The following is a 15917-nucleotide window of genomic DNA, read 5'->3' on the forward strand; positions in this document are numbered from 1 at the left end:
ATGGCGGCGGCGGTGTCGCTGCTCCTCCTGTGGCCGCTGTTGCTGCTCCTGGCGGCGGCGGGGGCGGCGGGAGAGGCCGAGGCTGCGGCCCGGGGACAGGCCCGGGGACAGGCCGGCGTGTTCCAGCCCGCGTCCGCGCTCACACAGTTCCAGTTCGGGGCGGCGGCGGCAGCGGCGGCGGCAGCGGCGGCGTCCGGGGCCCAGCGTGAGGACGGGCGGGGAACGGTGGCCGGAACCGGGGGAGAGGTCCAGCGAGAGGCCGAGGCCCAGCGAGAGGCCGAGGCCCAGCGTGAAGGAGCGGGGCCTGGGCCTCGGGTAGAGCCCCAGCCCCAGCGTGAGGGCCCAAGCCCCGGGGTAGAGGCCGAGGGAGGGAGGCCTGGGCCTGGGGTAGAGGCTGAGCCCCAGGGTGAGGGCCCCAGCCCCGGGGTGGACGTGCTGGAGCCCCCGCTGCTGCTGTGGTGGAGCGGGCAGCTGTTCCCGCACCTTCCCCGCCGCACACAGCGCATCGATTGCCGGGCCGGGCCGTGTGTGTCGAGCCGCCGCCGCCGCCACCAGGGCCGCGCCGCCGCCATCATCGTGTACGGCACCGAGCTCCGCGCCTACGAGGCTCCGCTGCCTCGGGCCGCCCGCCAGGCCTGGGCCCTCTTCCACGAGGAGTCGCCCATGAACAACTACCTGCTGGCCCACGCCGCCGCCATCCGCCTCTTCAACTACACGGCCACCTTCCGCAGGCATTCCGACTACCCGCTGTCCCTGCAGTGGCTGCCCGGCCTACCCTACCTCTGCCACCCGCCAACACTCTCCCTCGGGCACAAGCAACAGGCCCGCAGCCGCGGCCTTGCCCCCGTCCTCTACATGCAGTCACACTGCCAGGTGGCCGCCGACCGCGACCGCTATGTCCAGCAGCTCATGCAACACCTACAGGTAGGCTCATCTCAGTTGATTCAGCACCTACAGGTAAGCTCATCTCAGTTGATTCAGCACCTACAGGTAAGCTCATCTCAGTTGATGCAGCACCTACAGGTAGGCTCATCTCATTTGATTCAGCACCTGCAGGTAGACTCATCTCAGTTGATTCAGCACCTACAGGTAGACTCACCTCAGTTGATTCAGCACCTACAGGTAGACTCACCTCAGTTGATTCAGCACCTACAGATAGACTCAACTCAGTTGATTCAGCACCTACAGGTAGACTCATCTCAGTTGATTCAGCACCTACTATTAAACTTGGCTCGGACAAAACTCTGAACAGTAATAGCCCATTATCTGCTATTTGCACTTTATCCGTTTATTTATTTATTAAGAAGGAACTGCAGATGCTGGAGAAACTCAGCGGGTGCAGCAGCATCTATGGAGCGAAGGAAACGCCAATTCTCTGGATGTTTTCAAGAGAGAGTTAGATTTAGCTCTAAGGGCTAAAGGAATCAAGGGATATGGGGAAAAAGCAGGAACCGGGTACGGATTCTGGATGATCAGTCATGATCGTATTGAATGGTGGTGCTGGCTCGAAGGGCCGAATAGCCTACTCCTGCACCTATTTTCTATGTTTCTAAAATGTCAAAATCCAATCCAGTATATTTACAAAGTGGGGACAAAGAGGAGTGAACAAATGCCTTAGATTAGTGCAAAATATAGCTCTAGGTGTGACAGCAGAGGGCAGTGTAGGTCCATGGGAATGCAGAAAGCAGGAACACTGTCACAGAATTGAGCCAACAGCAGATACAGTCTGCTGCTGATGCCCAGCATTGCACTGGAAATATTGCTCACATTATTGCTGCTGAAGAAACTATTAATGGTGTCAAGAGTTTCCTTTGAACTTCAAATTCCTTTACTGATTTACTTACACAACCCTAATCTTACCTCAACCCACGCACCCCTATTCCTGCCTCTACACGAGAACATTCAGCCCAACCCCGGCACCATTCTGGACTTGTTTTATTTCTAATTGCTGTTTTGCAAGAATGTCCTGTTCACGCTGCATTGCATGAAGAAGGCACCAACATTGTCAAAAACACCTTTCCTTCTGCTCCCTTCTACCTTCTTGGAGAAGAAACGGAAGCTTGAAAGCCCGGATGTCTGAAAATAAAAATTAATGTACATGGGTGGGACAGGTTTAGAGGGAAATGGGCCATAAATGTTTTAAATTTCATGTGCGATGCTCCACTATTCACTGGGAAACGTCTTTTCATTTTGCACTGTACAACTGTTGCTTGCAAGATGACAATAAAGGTTGATTGATTGATTGATAAGCAGGCAGGTGTTGTTCAAGATGGGCTGAAGGGCCTGTTTCCATGCTCTATGACTCTACAACCCCTTTGGCTATCAGACTCCTGAACCAATCATCTCTTTCACACCCTCTTGCCGAGATGTTGCCACATAATCTTAACTCAACCTCATTCATTTATTCCGTTGTTGCACTTTAGTTCGATCATCTTCAGATTGCATGACAATATTTGCACCATTCTGCTGTTTTGGATTCATTGTTCACTGTATAATTACCATATACAGTTTCCTTGGTGAACTACATGCAAACAAGGAATTTCATAACACCCTGGTGTATATGATAATAAACTACCCCGAATCTGAACTATTTCTTCATGTACCCCTTGTTTTCAACTTCCCTGGCACTGGTTTTAAAGACAGCCAGAGTTGTTATCCCTGATGCCCTCGACAATATTTTTTACCCTCACTCAGTAGCCCTGATGGTTATCATGCACTTGTTTGTGGGAGCTAGTGTAAAAATTGGCTTCCCCATTTTCTACCTCTTTTCTGATTGCTGTGTTAGGAATCTGAATGGGTTAAAATCTAAAGAAACATTTTGACATTTACAGTCATTTTGTTTGCAGCTTTGTAAAGGACTAAGGTCAATTGTTTCAAATTAGCTGTGGCTTCTGCACAAATGGTGAGCAAATTGAGTCCTGTAATGCAGCTGAGTTGATTGCCATGTTTATGCTGCTATGTGGTGGCACGTTATATGCCATCATTTAAATTGTTGCTTGCCCTTAAATTGCAGCTTGTCCTCGAATTGCCTCAATCTCTCATCTAAAATAAAAATAAAATAAGCAGTATTCTTTTTATCCTGTCCTGCCATTAACATTTTCTTAAAATCTGCCTAGCAGTTTGCATCTTTGGCCAGGTAACGCAACTGACTGTTCTTAAGCTTCTACCAAGACAGACTTTGAGCAGTGTTTAATTTTATGTTTCTTCTCTCTCTCTCACCTCCAGATTGACTCCTATGGCCAGTGCCTGCAGAACAAGGAGCTGCCCAATCAGCGGCTGGTGGACACTCTGACAGCGACCACAGAAGATCCAGAGTTCATGGAATTCATCAGCAAGTACAAGTTTCACCTTGCCATGGAGAATGCGATCTGTGATGACTACATGACTGAGAAACTGTGGCGGCCCATGCACTTGGGAGTGGTGCCGATATACCGCGGGTCCCCTGTGGTGCAGGACTGGTTGCCCAATTCCCACTCTGTAATTCTGATCGACGACTTCCAATCTCCCAAAGACCTGGCAGACTATATCAATTACTTGGATCAGAATGACGAGGAATACATGAAGTATCTGGAGTATAAAAAGCCAGGTGGCATCACTAACACTGTACTGGTGGAGAGTTTGGAGAAGCGGGAGTGGGGCGTGAATGACTTTAACAAGCCCAACTATTTGAACGGATTTGAATGCTATGTTTGCGATCAGGAGAACATGCGCCTGCAGGCAGAGAAGGCTCACCAGGAGCAACCTGATAAATTCCCCCCACCAGCCCCCAAGATGGCTGCGTATAATCACTTGGGATGCCCCGTCCCAGAGCCTGGGTTTGGAAGCTTCGATGACATCCCTGACGATGACAGGTACGTCACCGGCATTCTCTCAAGGGTAGTTGAGTTTATTGTCATGTGTACTGAGGTGCGATGAAATGCTTTTGATGCTTGCTAACCTGCCAGTGGACAGACTGTACATGATTACAATCGAGCCGCTCACAGTGTACAGTTACAGGATAAAGGGAATAACGTTTAATGCAAGATAAAATCCAGTAATGTCTCATTAAAGATATGAAGGAAAGAACTGCAAATGCTGGTTTCAATCGAAGATAGACACAAAATGCTGGAGTAACTCAGGCACAGGCAGCATCCCTAGAGAGAAGGAATGGGTGATATTTTAGGTCGAGACCCTTCTTCAGACTGATGGATATTTTGGGTTGAGACCCTTCTGAATGATTAAAGATAGTCTGAGAGTCTCCAATGAGGTAGATGGGCGCACACATGCCTACTATGTTCTGTTGTGCTGAAGCAAAGCAAGAATTTCATTGCCCTATCAGGGACACATGACAATAAACTCACTTGAATCTTGAGTCTCTAGTTGATAGAATGGTTCAGTTGCCAGATAACAGCTGGGAAGAAACTGTTTCTGAATCAGGAGGTGTGCGTTTTCAGACTTCTGTACCTCCAGTCTGATGGGAGAGGGGGGAATGTCCTTGATTATGCTAGTGGCCTTGCCAAGGCAACGTGAGGTGTGTCAATGCAAGTCAATGTAAGTAGTTTATTATTGCCACGTGTACCAAGGTACAGTAAAAATCTTGTGTCTGCATGCTATATAGTCAAAATAAAGACATTGCATGAGTACAGTCAAGTCGTGCACAGGTGTACATGTGTCCCAAGTTAATATTCCCTGCAACCTGAGCATGCGGCTAATGCTACATTTGAAAATCGCAACTTTTTTCCACTGTGTATCATGTCATTTTGTTTCTGCATCTTTGTGAGCAGTAACCTGTGTGGAGTTGTTTGCTGCTACATACCAGGTGTGAGACAGCCACAGTGCATCATCCTATTTTATTGAGTAATTAGATTCTGTATTCAGATTGAGTTCAATGTGAAAAATATACAGGCTTAGAGACTGGGTCACATTGCACCATTTTTCTACTATGTGGCCATCAAAAATAGCAAAATGACTTGCAGGAAGTCTGCACAGACATCAAACTGAAAGATGTAAAGATTATTGTGTTGAGCAAAGCCCATCGTACATAGGCTAAAACTTGGTCAGTCTTCAATGCAACAAATTGACATGGAGTACTGTGAGATGCAACACTGATGTTGCACTTAGTATAAGGTGAATAACCCAGCAACATTTCACTGCTAGTCAACCCCCTTCAATGGTGTACCAGACTAAAGTGTAGAATTACAAATGCTTCTCAAACCAAAGACCTAAAGCATTCCATGTTTTTCACATGCTTGATTAAAGCAATACCCAAACTGCAAAAGTAGCTTGGAAATGCAGGGAGGAAAGGAATTGATCGATTCTGTGTATCATAATTGTGGCCAGCTACTGTTTAGGGTTGTAACTAAAGGTCACTAAATTGGAAACTAGCCCAGAACTGTTCAAATGCCATAAGTGGAACATTTGCGTTGAATAATGGTCAAAGATGAAATTGGCAGACTGCAAGTAACTGAGCTCTCCGATGATCCATCGGCACGTCAGATTTATAGTAAAAGTTAAAGAGGATAAAGGGTTTCAGTAAAGTATCCTCAAGATCAATGCTCAGTTGTCGTCACTGTAACCTTCAGAAGCCTAGTTGTAGGCCCCGAGTGTAGGAAAATACCAACGTTTTAAAGCCGAGCCGGTTTATGTTATATCAAGAAGATGTGAGAATTAAGCTTGAAAGTGTATTGATTTTGGCCAGAAGGGATGAACGAGGGGTATGGGTTGAATAGTTGTGAAATACTGTATTTGATCATTGATAGCGATACACTGAGCAGAGTATGTTTTGCTGCAGGCTGACCAATCTACTCAACATTTGTATTTGTTCTCTGCCTCTGACGTACTGTTTGGAATTATTTTACTTAGAGAGCTACCTTTATACATCCTATTTCTTTCACAAAGCATCATATAAATCCAAGTCTTTGTGAATGTAGGGGTTTAATTTAAAAAACGCCAAGATATATATAAAAGGAAGATGAGGTGCTGGTAGATTTTTCTATTATCAATAAAGTAGCTAATGCTATGACTGTAAAAATATGTAAGTCAGAGAACTGCACAGCATATAAACAGGCACTTCAGCCCACTGAGTTCATGCCAACCAGCAATTCCCACACATTAACACTATCCTACACAGACTAGGAACAATTACATTTGTACTAAGCCAATTAACCAACAAACCTGTACGTTTTTGGAGTGCGTGGGGGTGGGGGGAAACCGCAGATCTCGGTCACGGGGAGACGTACAAACTCCGTACAGCCAGCACCTGTAGTCGGGATGGAACCCGGGTCCCTGGCGCTGTGAGGCAGCAACTCTACCTATGCTCCAGTGTGCCATCCTATTGTCATTTGCCTGCATTTGGTCCATCGCCCTCAAAACCATTTCCATCTATCTATCTGACCAAATGTCCTTCAATAATACTGGAAGGTAGACAAAAATGCTGGAGAAACTCAGCGTGTGAGGCAGCATCTATGGAGCGAAGGAATAGGTGACATCTGGTTGAGACCCTTCAGACTGATGTGGGGGTGGGGGGGGGACAGGAAGAAGATAGGAAGAGGCAGAGACAGTTGGCTGTGGGAGAGCTGGGAAGGGGAGGAGAAGGAGGGAGAAAGCAAGGACTACCTGCAATTGGAGAAGTCAATGTTCATACCGCTGGGGTGTAAACTACCCAAGCGAAATATGAGGTGCTGCTCCTCCAATTTGCGGTGGGACTCACTCTGGCCATGGAGGAGGCCCAGGACAGAAAGGTCGGATTCAGATTGGGAGCGGGATTTGAAGTGCTAAGCCAACATTTCTCCAGCATTTTTGTGTACCTTCAATTTTTCCAGCATCTGCAGTTCTTTCTTAAACATTTAATAATATTGGAATGCTGTAGAATTAACTGTATGTAGAAAGTTTTTTCTTTTGATTAAACATTAGTGATTTCTTCATTAAAATGTATTGCCAAACAAGGTTATCTGTATTTAAGAAGGAACTGCAGATGCTGGAGAACAGGCTTACAGCTGATAATTTTGGAATTCTGATCCCCAACATTCAGACTCCCATGGATCGACCCATCATTTAAGCCAGCCACATTTCATTTCTTTAAAATGGCCATTAAATAAATTGTTCTTTCCGTCTAATAATATAAAGTACATTCCGCGCTTAATATTTCCTTTCTCTGTTCAGTTTCTGAAGCCTCTCTTTTATCATGATTCAAGGATACATTCACTTTGCCTTTCTCCAACACAATTGTGTGGCTGTGTAGTGTTTTCTAAAGGAGACTTAACAGAATTAAAGTCAGAACTAATTTCCATCTTTCTTTGTGCAGCCATTGTGCAGATTTTACTGTAAGTAGAGACAACAACCTGGCTGCTCAACACCCAGCTTGAGATCTAACTATTCCTTTGGTTTATGTTTCATTCGCAAGAAGAAGAAGACTGTAGGTACATCAAATCTTTGATTGAAATAATTGAAAGATACAGCATGGATACAGGCCCTTTGGCCCACCGACTCCATGCTGACCATTGATCATCTGTGCAAATGAGTTCTATGTTATCCCACTTTCACATCCACTCCGTACATTCTAGGGGCAATTTGCACAAGCCAATTAACCTACAAACCTGCACATGGACACCGGGAGAATGTGCAAACTCCACACAGACAGCACCCAAGGTCAGGATCAAACCCGGGTCTCTGGCACTGAGGCAGCAGCTCTACCGGCTGTGCCACTGTGCAGAACGTAACTAGGCAGCTAGGCTATGAAGCATGAAGACAATATTTGGGGATATGGGTAGTAAATCAGTCTCAAAGTGACATTCTGCAAGGATTGTTGATGGGATCATTGTCATTTTCCATTTATTGTGAATAGCACTAAATTGAAGGGGTAGATAATTTTGAGGAAGTCCAATAAGGTACAAGAAGATATTGATCACTTGCAGAATTGATGGCTAATTGGCAAATAAAATTTGATAACATGGGTATGAGGTTATACGTTTTCAACAAGAGTATGGAATATATACATGAATATAGAAAATCCATGAGACACGTCTTGAGCCAGAGATTGGTGAACTCACTAATGGAAGTGAGAAGCTCGAAATTAGAATAGAATAGTTTCTTTATTGTCATTGTAACATGAACCATGTACAACAAAATTTAAAAATGTCAGCCAGTCAGTGCACCATTCAAACATTTCTAAAAGCTAACGATACATATAAGATAAAATATTAAAAGATAAACAACTAAAATAAATATCATGAAAATAGCACGCATAAACACCCAACCCTCCATCCTTCTGTCGATTTCCAGTGTACCACAGTCCCTTAGTATGTATCGCCCCTGCGTTCCTTGGCAGCTACATTTAGTGCTTTTATAGCAGTGGGGTAAAAACTGTTTATTAGTCAGTTCGTCCTTGTCCTTGTAGATCTGTACCGTCTGCCTGACGGCAACAGTTCAAACAGGGAGTGTCCGGGGTGGGAAATGTCCTTTATAATACTCTGGGATTTTTTGATGCAGCGGGAACTGTGTAAGCCCTCCAAGGTAAGGAGAGGGCAGCCGACAATCCTCTGGGTGAAATCATTGAATAAGAAGCTGCATAAACACACGCGAGAAGGAAATAGACGGAATACCTTTTGGATTAGATGGACAAGAGTTAGCTTGTAAGAAATATAAACACTGACATAAAATAGATGGGCTGATTGGCCCATAACCATGCTGCACATTCTGCGTACTACATTGTTTAAGAAGGAACTGCAGATGCTGGAAAATCGAAGGTAAACAAAAGTGCTGGGGAAACTCAGCGGGTGCAGCAGCATCTATGGAGCGAAGGAAATAGGCAACGTGTCGTCCCGAAACGTTGCCTATTTCCTTCGCTCCATAGATGCTGCTGCACCCGCTGAGTTTCTCCAGCACTTTTGTCTACCTGTGTATTACATTGTTCAACCCTCTTCCTGTCTATTTTGCAGCTCTACCACTCAGTGACTTACTCCGATTAAAAAGCTAATTAACTAAATTGTCTTGACTGGCGCAATTTAATTAAATCATACCTTCAGTCTTCATTAGAGGTCCCTAAAGGGTGCTTCTTTCAACGGAAATGAATTCTGTGTCATACGCCATAGAATGGTGACTGAGTCACTGTGTCTTTGAAAGATGGATTTCACATGCTGTAATATAATTAGGAAGCAGAACTAGATTATTCAAGGACATTGTTTAGATTCTTCATAATGCACTACCCTTGCATTCATCTCAATAAAAGCAAAACATTTCACCCTTTTTGATTATCCATTCTCAAAACTATGAATCAGTTTTCCAGTTGGTCTCCCTGGAGATAATTTACTATTCCGACAGAGCAGGTGTCATGTATTTTAAGTGATATAAAAATTATAACTTCTACAAAACAAAATATTGGGGCATTAAATCATCTCAGAATGGGCAAGTGTTGCTAAGATATCCCCACCAACATACGTGAAGGTCATTTGGACTATTGAGTCAACATAATTTCTCAAACATTTCCATTCATCTCTCTTTCCCCCCTCCCACCCCAACCGCTGATTATTCTACCGTTATACACTTGGGAAAATGTACAGTTAACCAACCAGCATGACTTTGGCATGTGAGAGGATACCAGAGTTCCCGGGGGAAAATCACAGAGAGAACAAAGAGCATCCGTGAACAAGATTGAACCCGGCTTAGTAGAAACAAGGAATTGCAGACGCTGGTTTACAAAAATGACACACAGTGCTGGAGTAACTAAGCAGGTCAGGCAGCATCTCCAGAGAACATGGACAGGTGACCTATCATGTTCTCCAGAGGCACTGGTTGACTCACTGAATTACTCCATCAATTTGTGTCATTTATTGAACCTAGGTTGTTGGATCTGTGCAGACACAGCATTAACTGTGCTGGGGCAGGAGCTGCAACCTTCAATGGTCCGCCCTGTTTCGACTAATACAATCAACCCGGCGTGCTCAATCAAAGAAGATCAAATAGAACAAGTTGTCCTACAACTTTAGGCTGTGCACGCCATAGGCAAGAAGAAGAGACCCTGGTCACTCCCTCTTCCCGCATCTATTGCTGGGCAAATGGTACAAAAGCTTGAAGGCACATTCCTCCAGATTTGTGCCGATCAAGATGCCCCATCTAAGCCAGTCCCACTTGCCTGCATTTGGTCCATGTCCCATTGAACCTAGTGTGAAGTATTGCATGACAGGATTAAGAATGAGAATAGGAACTAAGAAACCTTCCATACTAGCAAAGTACACCAAGATGCCTCATAGGAGCACGGTTTGACACTAAACCATGCAAGGAGATATTTAGATGGGAAACTAAAAGCTTGTCAGATTAATAGATTACAAGAAGCTTTTTAAAGCAGGTGCGGGAAAAATGCACCATAGGACTTGGCAGCTGAAGACATGACCACTAATGATGGAGCAATTATAATCAAGGCTGAACAAATCCAATGGGTAAGATGTAAAAGGAGCAGAGGGAAAGTGCCCATATATACAGTTTGCTCAGCTAACTCTAAATAGGGCTGCAGTCTGAAGAAGGGTTTTGAACGAAAGCTTTGCCATTCATGCATGCTCTTGGCGGATTCCGCCTGACCCGTTGAGTTACTCAAGCATTTTGTGTCTTTCCTTGGTAAACCAGCATCTGCAGTAGGTTTCCTACGAACAGGGCTATTTCACATTAAAAAAATTAAAGTCAAACTTTGGTGTCAAAGATCATTGAGAGCACCAACACTAATGACTTCTTCCCACTTTTGATAGATGATTTGTTTCTGTCAACCATCCCCGTCATAAATGCTGACTGGTGTCACCGAAGCTTGGTTATACTGAAACTGGTGACAGAATGCACGATATACAAACATTGGCTTCTTCAGGGACTGCAGTCAAAGTATGTCATTTATCTTTTAGTTGAAGGTTTTGTCCCATGTTTTTGCAGTCAAGGTGAACTCTTTAGTGAGCACTGTAATAATACTGAATGGATCAGTAGAACACTGGGGTGGAAGATTGCAACCTTCACGTGGTCCACCCTGTTTCGACTAATGCAATCAACTAGACGTGCACAAACAGAAGATCAAATAGAACAAGTTGTCCTACAACTTTAAGCTGTGCACGCCACACGAAAGAAGAAGAAGAGTAGAACACTCATGTTTCTTTGGGTAATATGGTCTTAGAAACATAGAAAATAGGTGCAGGAGTAGGCCATTCAGCCCTTCGAGCCTGCACCGCCATTCAATATGATCATGGCTGATCATCCAACTCAGTATCCTGTACCTGCCTTCTCTCCATACCCCCTGATCCCTTTAGCCACAAGGGCCACATCTAACTCCCTCTTAAATATAGCCAATGAACTGGCCTCAACTACCTTTTGTGGCAGAGAATTCCAGAGATTCACCACTCTCTGTGTGAAAAATGTTTTCCTCACTTTGCACTTCCTCTTGTTTGCACTTTGTCAGTATCTCTTGTGACATTTAAAATTAAAGCATTTTTTATACAGAATTGCAATTGATTCCGACCTTGACGGTGGGTGTTTACAAGTGAACTGTCCAGCAACTTATTCTAACTTCCCACCATTGTCATGGTGAAATGGCCCAAACAGGGAACAAAACATCATTTATCTGATTGTAATTGAAGTCAGGAGCAGGCTGAAATCTGTGATGTTTAGGGTCGAGACTAGAGTCCCCCTAGTCCTCACCTTTCACCCCACCAGCCGTCACATACAAAAGGTAATCCTCCGTCAGCTTCGCCACCTCCAACGTGACCCCACCACTCGCCACATCTTCCCATCTCCCCCCATATCTGCCTCCGCAAAGACCGCTCCCTCCATAACTCCCTTGTCAATTCTTCCCTTCCCTCTCGTACCACCCCCTCCCCGGGCACTTTCCCTTGCAACCGCAAGAGATGCAACACTTGTCCCTTTACCTCCCCCCTCGAGATATTGAATGGCCGAAGGGCCGAATGGCCTACTCCTGCACCTATTTTTCGATGTTGTTTTCTACGTTCTCCCCTCAACCTTAGACAGTCAGTGGGAGGTGCAGGTAGATGGGTGGAAGGATAAGGACATGAGTAATTGAAACTAATCACTATTCTTGTAGGAGATGTGTCTTTGTAACAAGACCATTATCATTGCACAATACGTCTTTTTGAAGTAATTGATCACAATGTCATACTTGTTTACAAAAAGCCATCCTTGTCCAAGTTTGAAACTAATGTACATTTTCATTAAATGTAATAAAGCGGATGATTCACATTTCTAAATCTCAAATCTCTACCGCCCACTTCAGTAAGTTGCTGGTTGGCATTCGAATCTTTTCTGGAGATTTAAGTGTACAATTCATTGTTTAATCATCGAAGAATCTAAGTGGCTTTAAATTCATCCCATTATATCTATATTAGCTTTATTATTATTATTATTATTGTTAATTAAGTCATGACTTAATTCCCACACTGACCTTTCTGTCCTGGGCCCCCTCCATTGCCAGAGTGAGGCCACACACGCAAACTGGAGGAACAGCACCTCGTATTCTGCTTGGGTAGCTTTAACGGAATGATCATTGAATTATGCAACTGTAGGCAACCAACCTACAAACCAATGTCAGAATTGCTGGAGGTTTAAGGTAGCTCTACAGATGTGCACAGACGTGCCATCCCTCAATGTTTAGTTGAACATTGGATATTCACTATGTAACTTGCGATTGCTTTTGCGGGATCAATAATTCTTGTTCATCCTCTCCCATTTACTGGCCAATTGCTAATATTGTTTAATTTTTTTTTTTTTTTGGAACAGTTGGAAACAAATGTGGCAGCAAGACTACTGGCAGAGTGCCGACCAAGCTGAAGCATTGGCTACTATGATTCTCCGCAATGAATCCGATGCCAGTAAACTGTGGGATTACGTCCATCAATTGATGATGAAGAGGAGCAAACACTAACGCTGGGATTAAAGCTATTTGCAAATCCTACTTAAAAATCATGCCAGCAAAGGACATACACTGCCCATCATGTGTGACTGGACGATCATGTTGACATATATAGATCCATTTTCATTGAGAACAATTTCTTACGATTTTATATATTTCTAAAAAGCATCTTGTATTCAATATGTTTATAATTGTACAAAAGTAGCAGCTTTTTATACTGTTACGTGTTTCATCGTCTATTTTGTAATACAGAAGTCAGATCAGAGGTCAGATTCGGTGCACTTTTAATGTATCTCCACTCACGCTGACTTCTGTTCTGCCAGCTGACCTGTGAAGTCAGGACCAAGTGTAATCTCAGACGAACCAGGATAAGAAATCTAATGGCTAGATAAACCAAAACGCACATATATGATGTAATCCTCATAAAAACACAAAGTGCTGGAGTAGCTCAGTGCGTGAGCCAGCATTGCTGGAGAACATGGATAGGCGACGTTTTGGGTCTGTATAAATGTTTCGATCAGGACCCTTCTGACTCAAACCTACGTCACCATAGATCCACTGTGAGTTACTCCAGCACTCTGTGAAACTCACCTATCCTGTTCTCCCAGGTGCTGAGTTACTCCAGCACTCTGTGAAACGTCACCTATCCATGTTCTCCACAGATGCTGCCTGACCCGCTGAGTTACTCCAGCACTCTGTGAAACGTCACCTATCCATGTTCTCCACAGATGCTGCCTGACCCGCTGAGTTACTCCAGCACTCTGTGAAACGGCACCTATCCATGTTCTCCACAGATGCTGCCTGACCCGCTGAATTTCTCCAGCACTCTGTGAAACGTCACCTATCCATGTTCTCCACAGATGCTGCCTGACCCGCTGAGTTACTCCAGCACTTTGAGTCTTTTTTGTGCTGAGGATAAACCTGCAGCATCCCAGAGACAACAACCTTCAAATCCACTGCTTATTCGTTCATCTCAGCCAGGATAAATAATATATCTGTGTAGGAACTGCAGATGCTGGTTTACACCGAAATGCTGGAGTAACTCAGCGGGACAGGTCGCATCCCTGGATAGAAGGAATGGGTGATGTCTCGGGTCGAGCCCCTTCAGACTAAGTCAGGGGAGAGGGAGCAATGGAAGGGTGAGGTGTGAAAACGAGACATCAAAGGGGATGAAGCTTAAGGAAAATGTAGAATAAATCATTGTTAGCGGGGGGGAAAGATGACAACGAAGCATTCAAAGATAAGAATTTAATCAGGAGGACAGTCATACTGGTGGGAGAACTAGGATGGGGGAGGGATGGAGAGAGAGTGAAAGTAATGGCTACTTGAAGTTAGAGAAGTCAATATTCATACCACTGGATTGTAAGCCGCCCAATAATATATCTGACTCGTACACTCTCATTTAGAAGTAAGGCATGGAAGGAGATTATAAAATATATGCAGAGAGATAGTTTGAAGGAATGGCATCTGTCTCAGTACTTCAGGGACTACCTTTGCTGAGGATTCATTATGTGTAACCTATAGTTGCTGCGTCTGTCTTTTCAAGGTTACTTGTTCATTTATCTTTTGGTCAGGGGAGGTTCAGTGCCTCAAGTATCCTTGCCTGTTTCCCAGTGAGTGACAGCGGTGATGGCGAAGCAGAGTTAATTGATGCCTGAGGGAGACCAAAGCTCTGCTGCAATACTGCCAGGAGCTCAATTACCTTAACGTTTACAGTCCGTACCAAAGCTTCACCCAGCTCCTAGGCAGCACCAAGCGTACACGTGAGGTATGGTTTTTATTAACCACATAAATCACTAAGGTACATTGTTGATTTTAGCTATTTTTGGCAAAAATGCAAGTCTTTTATCCTGGACTAGCAGGGAAAGCATCTGGAGGATAGCAGACCGGATCATTTAAGATGCGATGTTATATGGGTGTGGGAAGTATTTAAATCACTAAACGTGCCCCTGCCTGACTTGTGCACAGGGATGAGATTTACAGCACATTATTAACTTGGCATCCGTTATTTCTTTTGCAGTCGGTACAGTTGAGCTCAAAACACTACACAGGGTTATTTTACAGAGGATGTCAGTCCCTAGATGGAGTCTCTCCATGGTCAAAGTGGCAGTCTGACCTTTCATTGTTTGCAATTTGCACAACATTTATAGATTCTACAATGGGAAAATATAGCGTCTCAAATTCACATGAAGTAATCTGTACATTCACTGTTCCCCTATGCTTCCTAAGTGTTGGTTGTGTGGGATGTAGCCATTGATTGCAGCATGGATCCGAGTTGCCATCCAGCAGCTTTACCAGTAGGGTCAATATAGCAGTGCAAATTTTCTGTACTTCTCCCAACATCTGGACGAATGCCACTCATTCTTTGTGCCTTCAGTGCAATTCAGAAATGTCCATTATTACTTTGGTTCAAAACAGATGCATGAGGATTCTTTAAAATTGTCTCCTTGGTCCTTTGTAATTGTCGGCATTGGTTATTTTTTGAGCATCATGTGCTTTTCAACTTTAGGAGGTTAAAGTGGGAGATGTGGAGTTTTGTTGTGTGCTATCCTGCACATTAGTCGGGCTCAGCTGCCTCCAGAGAGTGCTGTTTACACAATCTGCTGCTGAAAACCAAAAAGGAGTTTATTGTTACATGTGTCTTTAGTATTTATCATTATGTTGTAAGGGCTGATTACCCAATCCAAACCTGACAGAATTTGATTATGTGTGTGCTATTTGGCTTGCCTGCACATTCCGATTAAAAAAAAAACAGTATTTGTGTCATGCCAAGCCACGCCAGCCCGGTTCTGTATTTTATCCAGGTCAGGATGATTTCCTCAGTATTACTGCACACATTCCCTACTCTTAATCAATGTCTGGTAAATCCACAGTGCTCGGGCTGAGTGTGGCTAGTTGGTGGTTGTGTGGAGTTTGGGTCAGGTGTAGTTACATATCTGCATGGTCTGCCCTATATTGGGGCATTGTGGTCAGCATAGGCAAGAAGGGCCAAAGGGCCTGTTTCTGTATATCAACTCAGTATTGTTATTTCTGTAATGCACATCTC

At 44.3% G+C, this 15917-nt stretch overlaps 1 protein-coding gene across 1 annotated transcript; it reads left to right on the top strand.

The window, feature by feature from the left end:
- fut11 (fucosyltransferase 11 (alpha (1,3) fucosyltransferase)) lies at nt 1-13403 on the top strand. Its single transcript, XM_055661620.1, has 3 exons — nt 1-924; nt 3226-3851; nt 12739-13403. The coding sequence occupies exons 1-3, from the start codon at nt 1-3 to the stop codon at nt 12881-12883; spliced, it is 1695 nt and encodes a 564-aa protein (XP_055517595.1). The 3' UTR covers nt 12884-13403.
- The last annotated feature ends 2514 nt before the right edge of the window (nt 13404-15917 follow it).

The sequence above is a fragment of the Leucoraja erinacea genome, chromosome 34 (assembly GCF_028641065.1).
Source record: "Leucoraja erinacea ecotype New England chromosome 34, Leri_hhj_1, whole genome shotgun sequence".
NCBI classification, from domain to species: Eukaryota; Metazoa; Chordata; class Chondrichthyes; order Rajiformes; family Rajidae; genus Leucoraja; species Leucoraja erinaceus.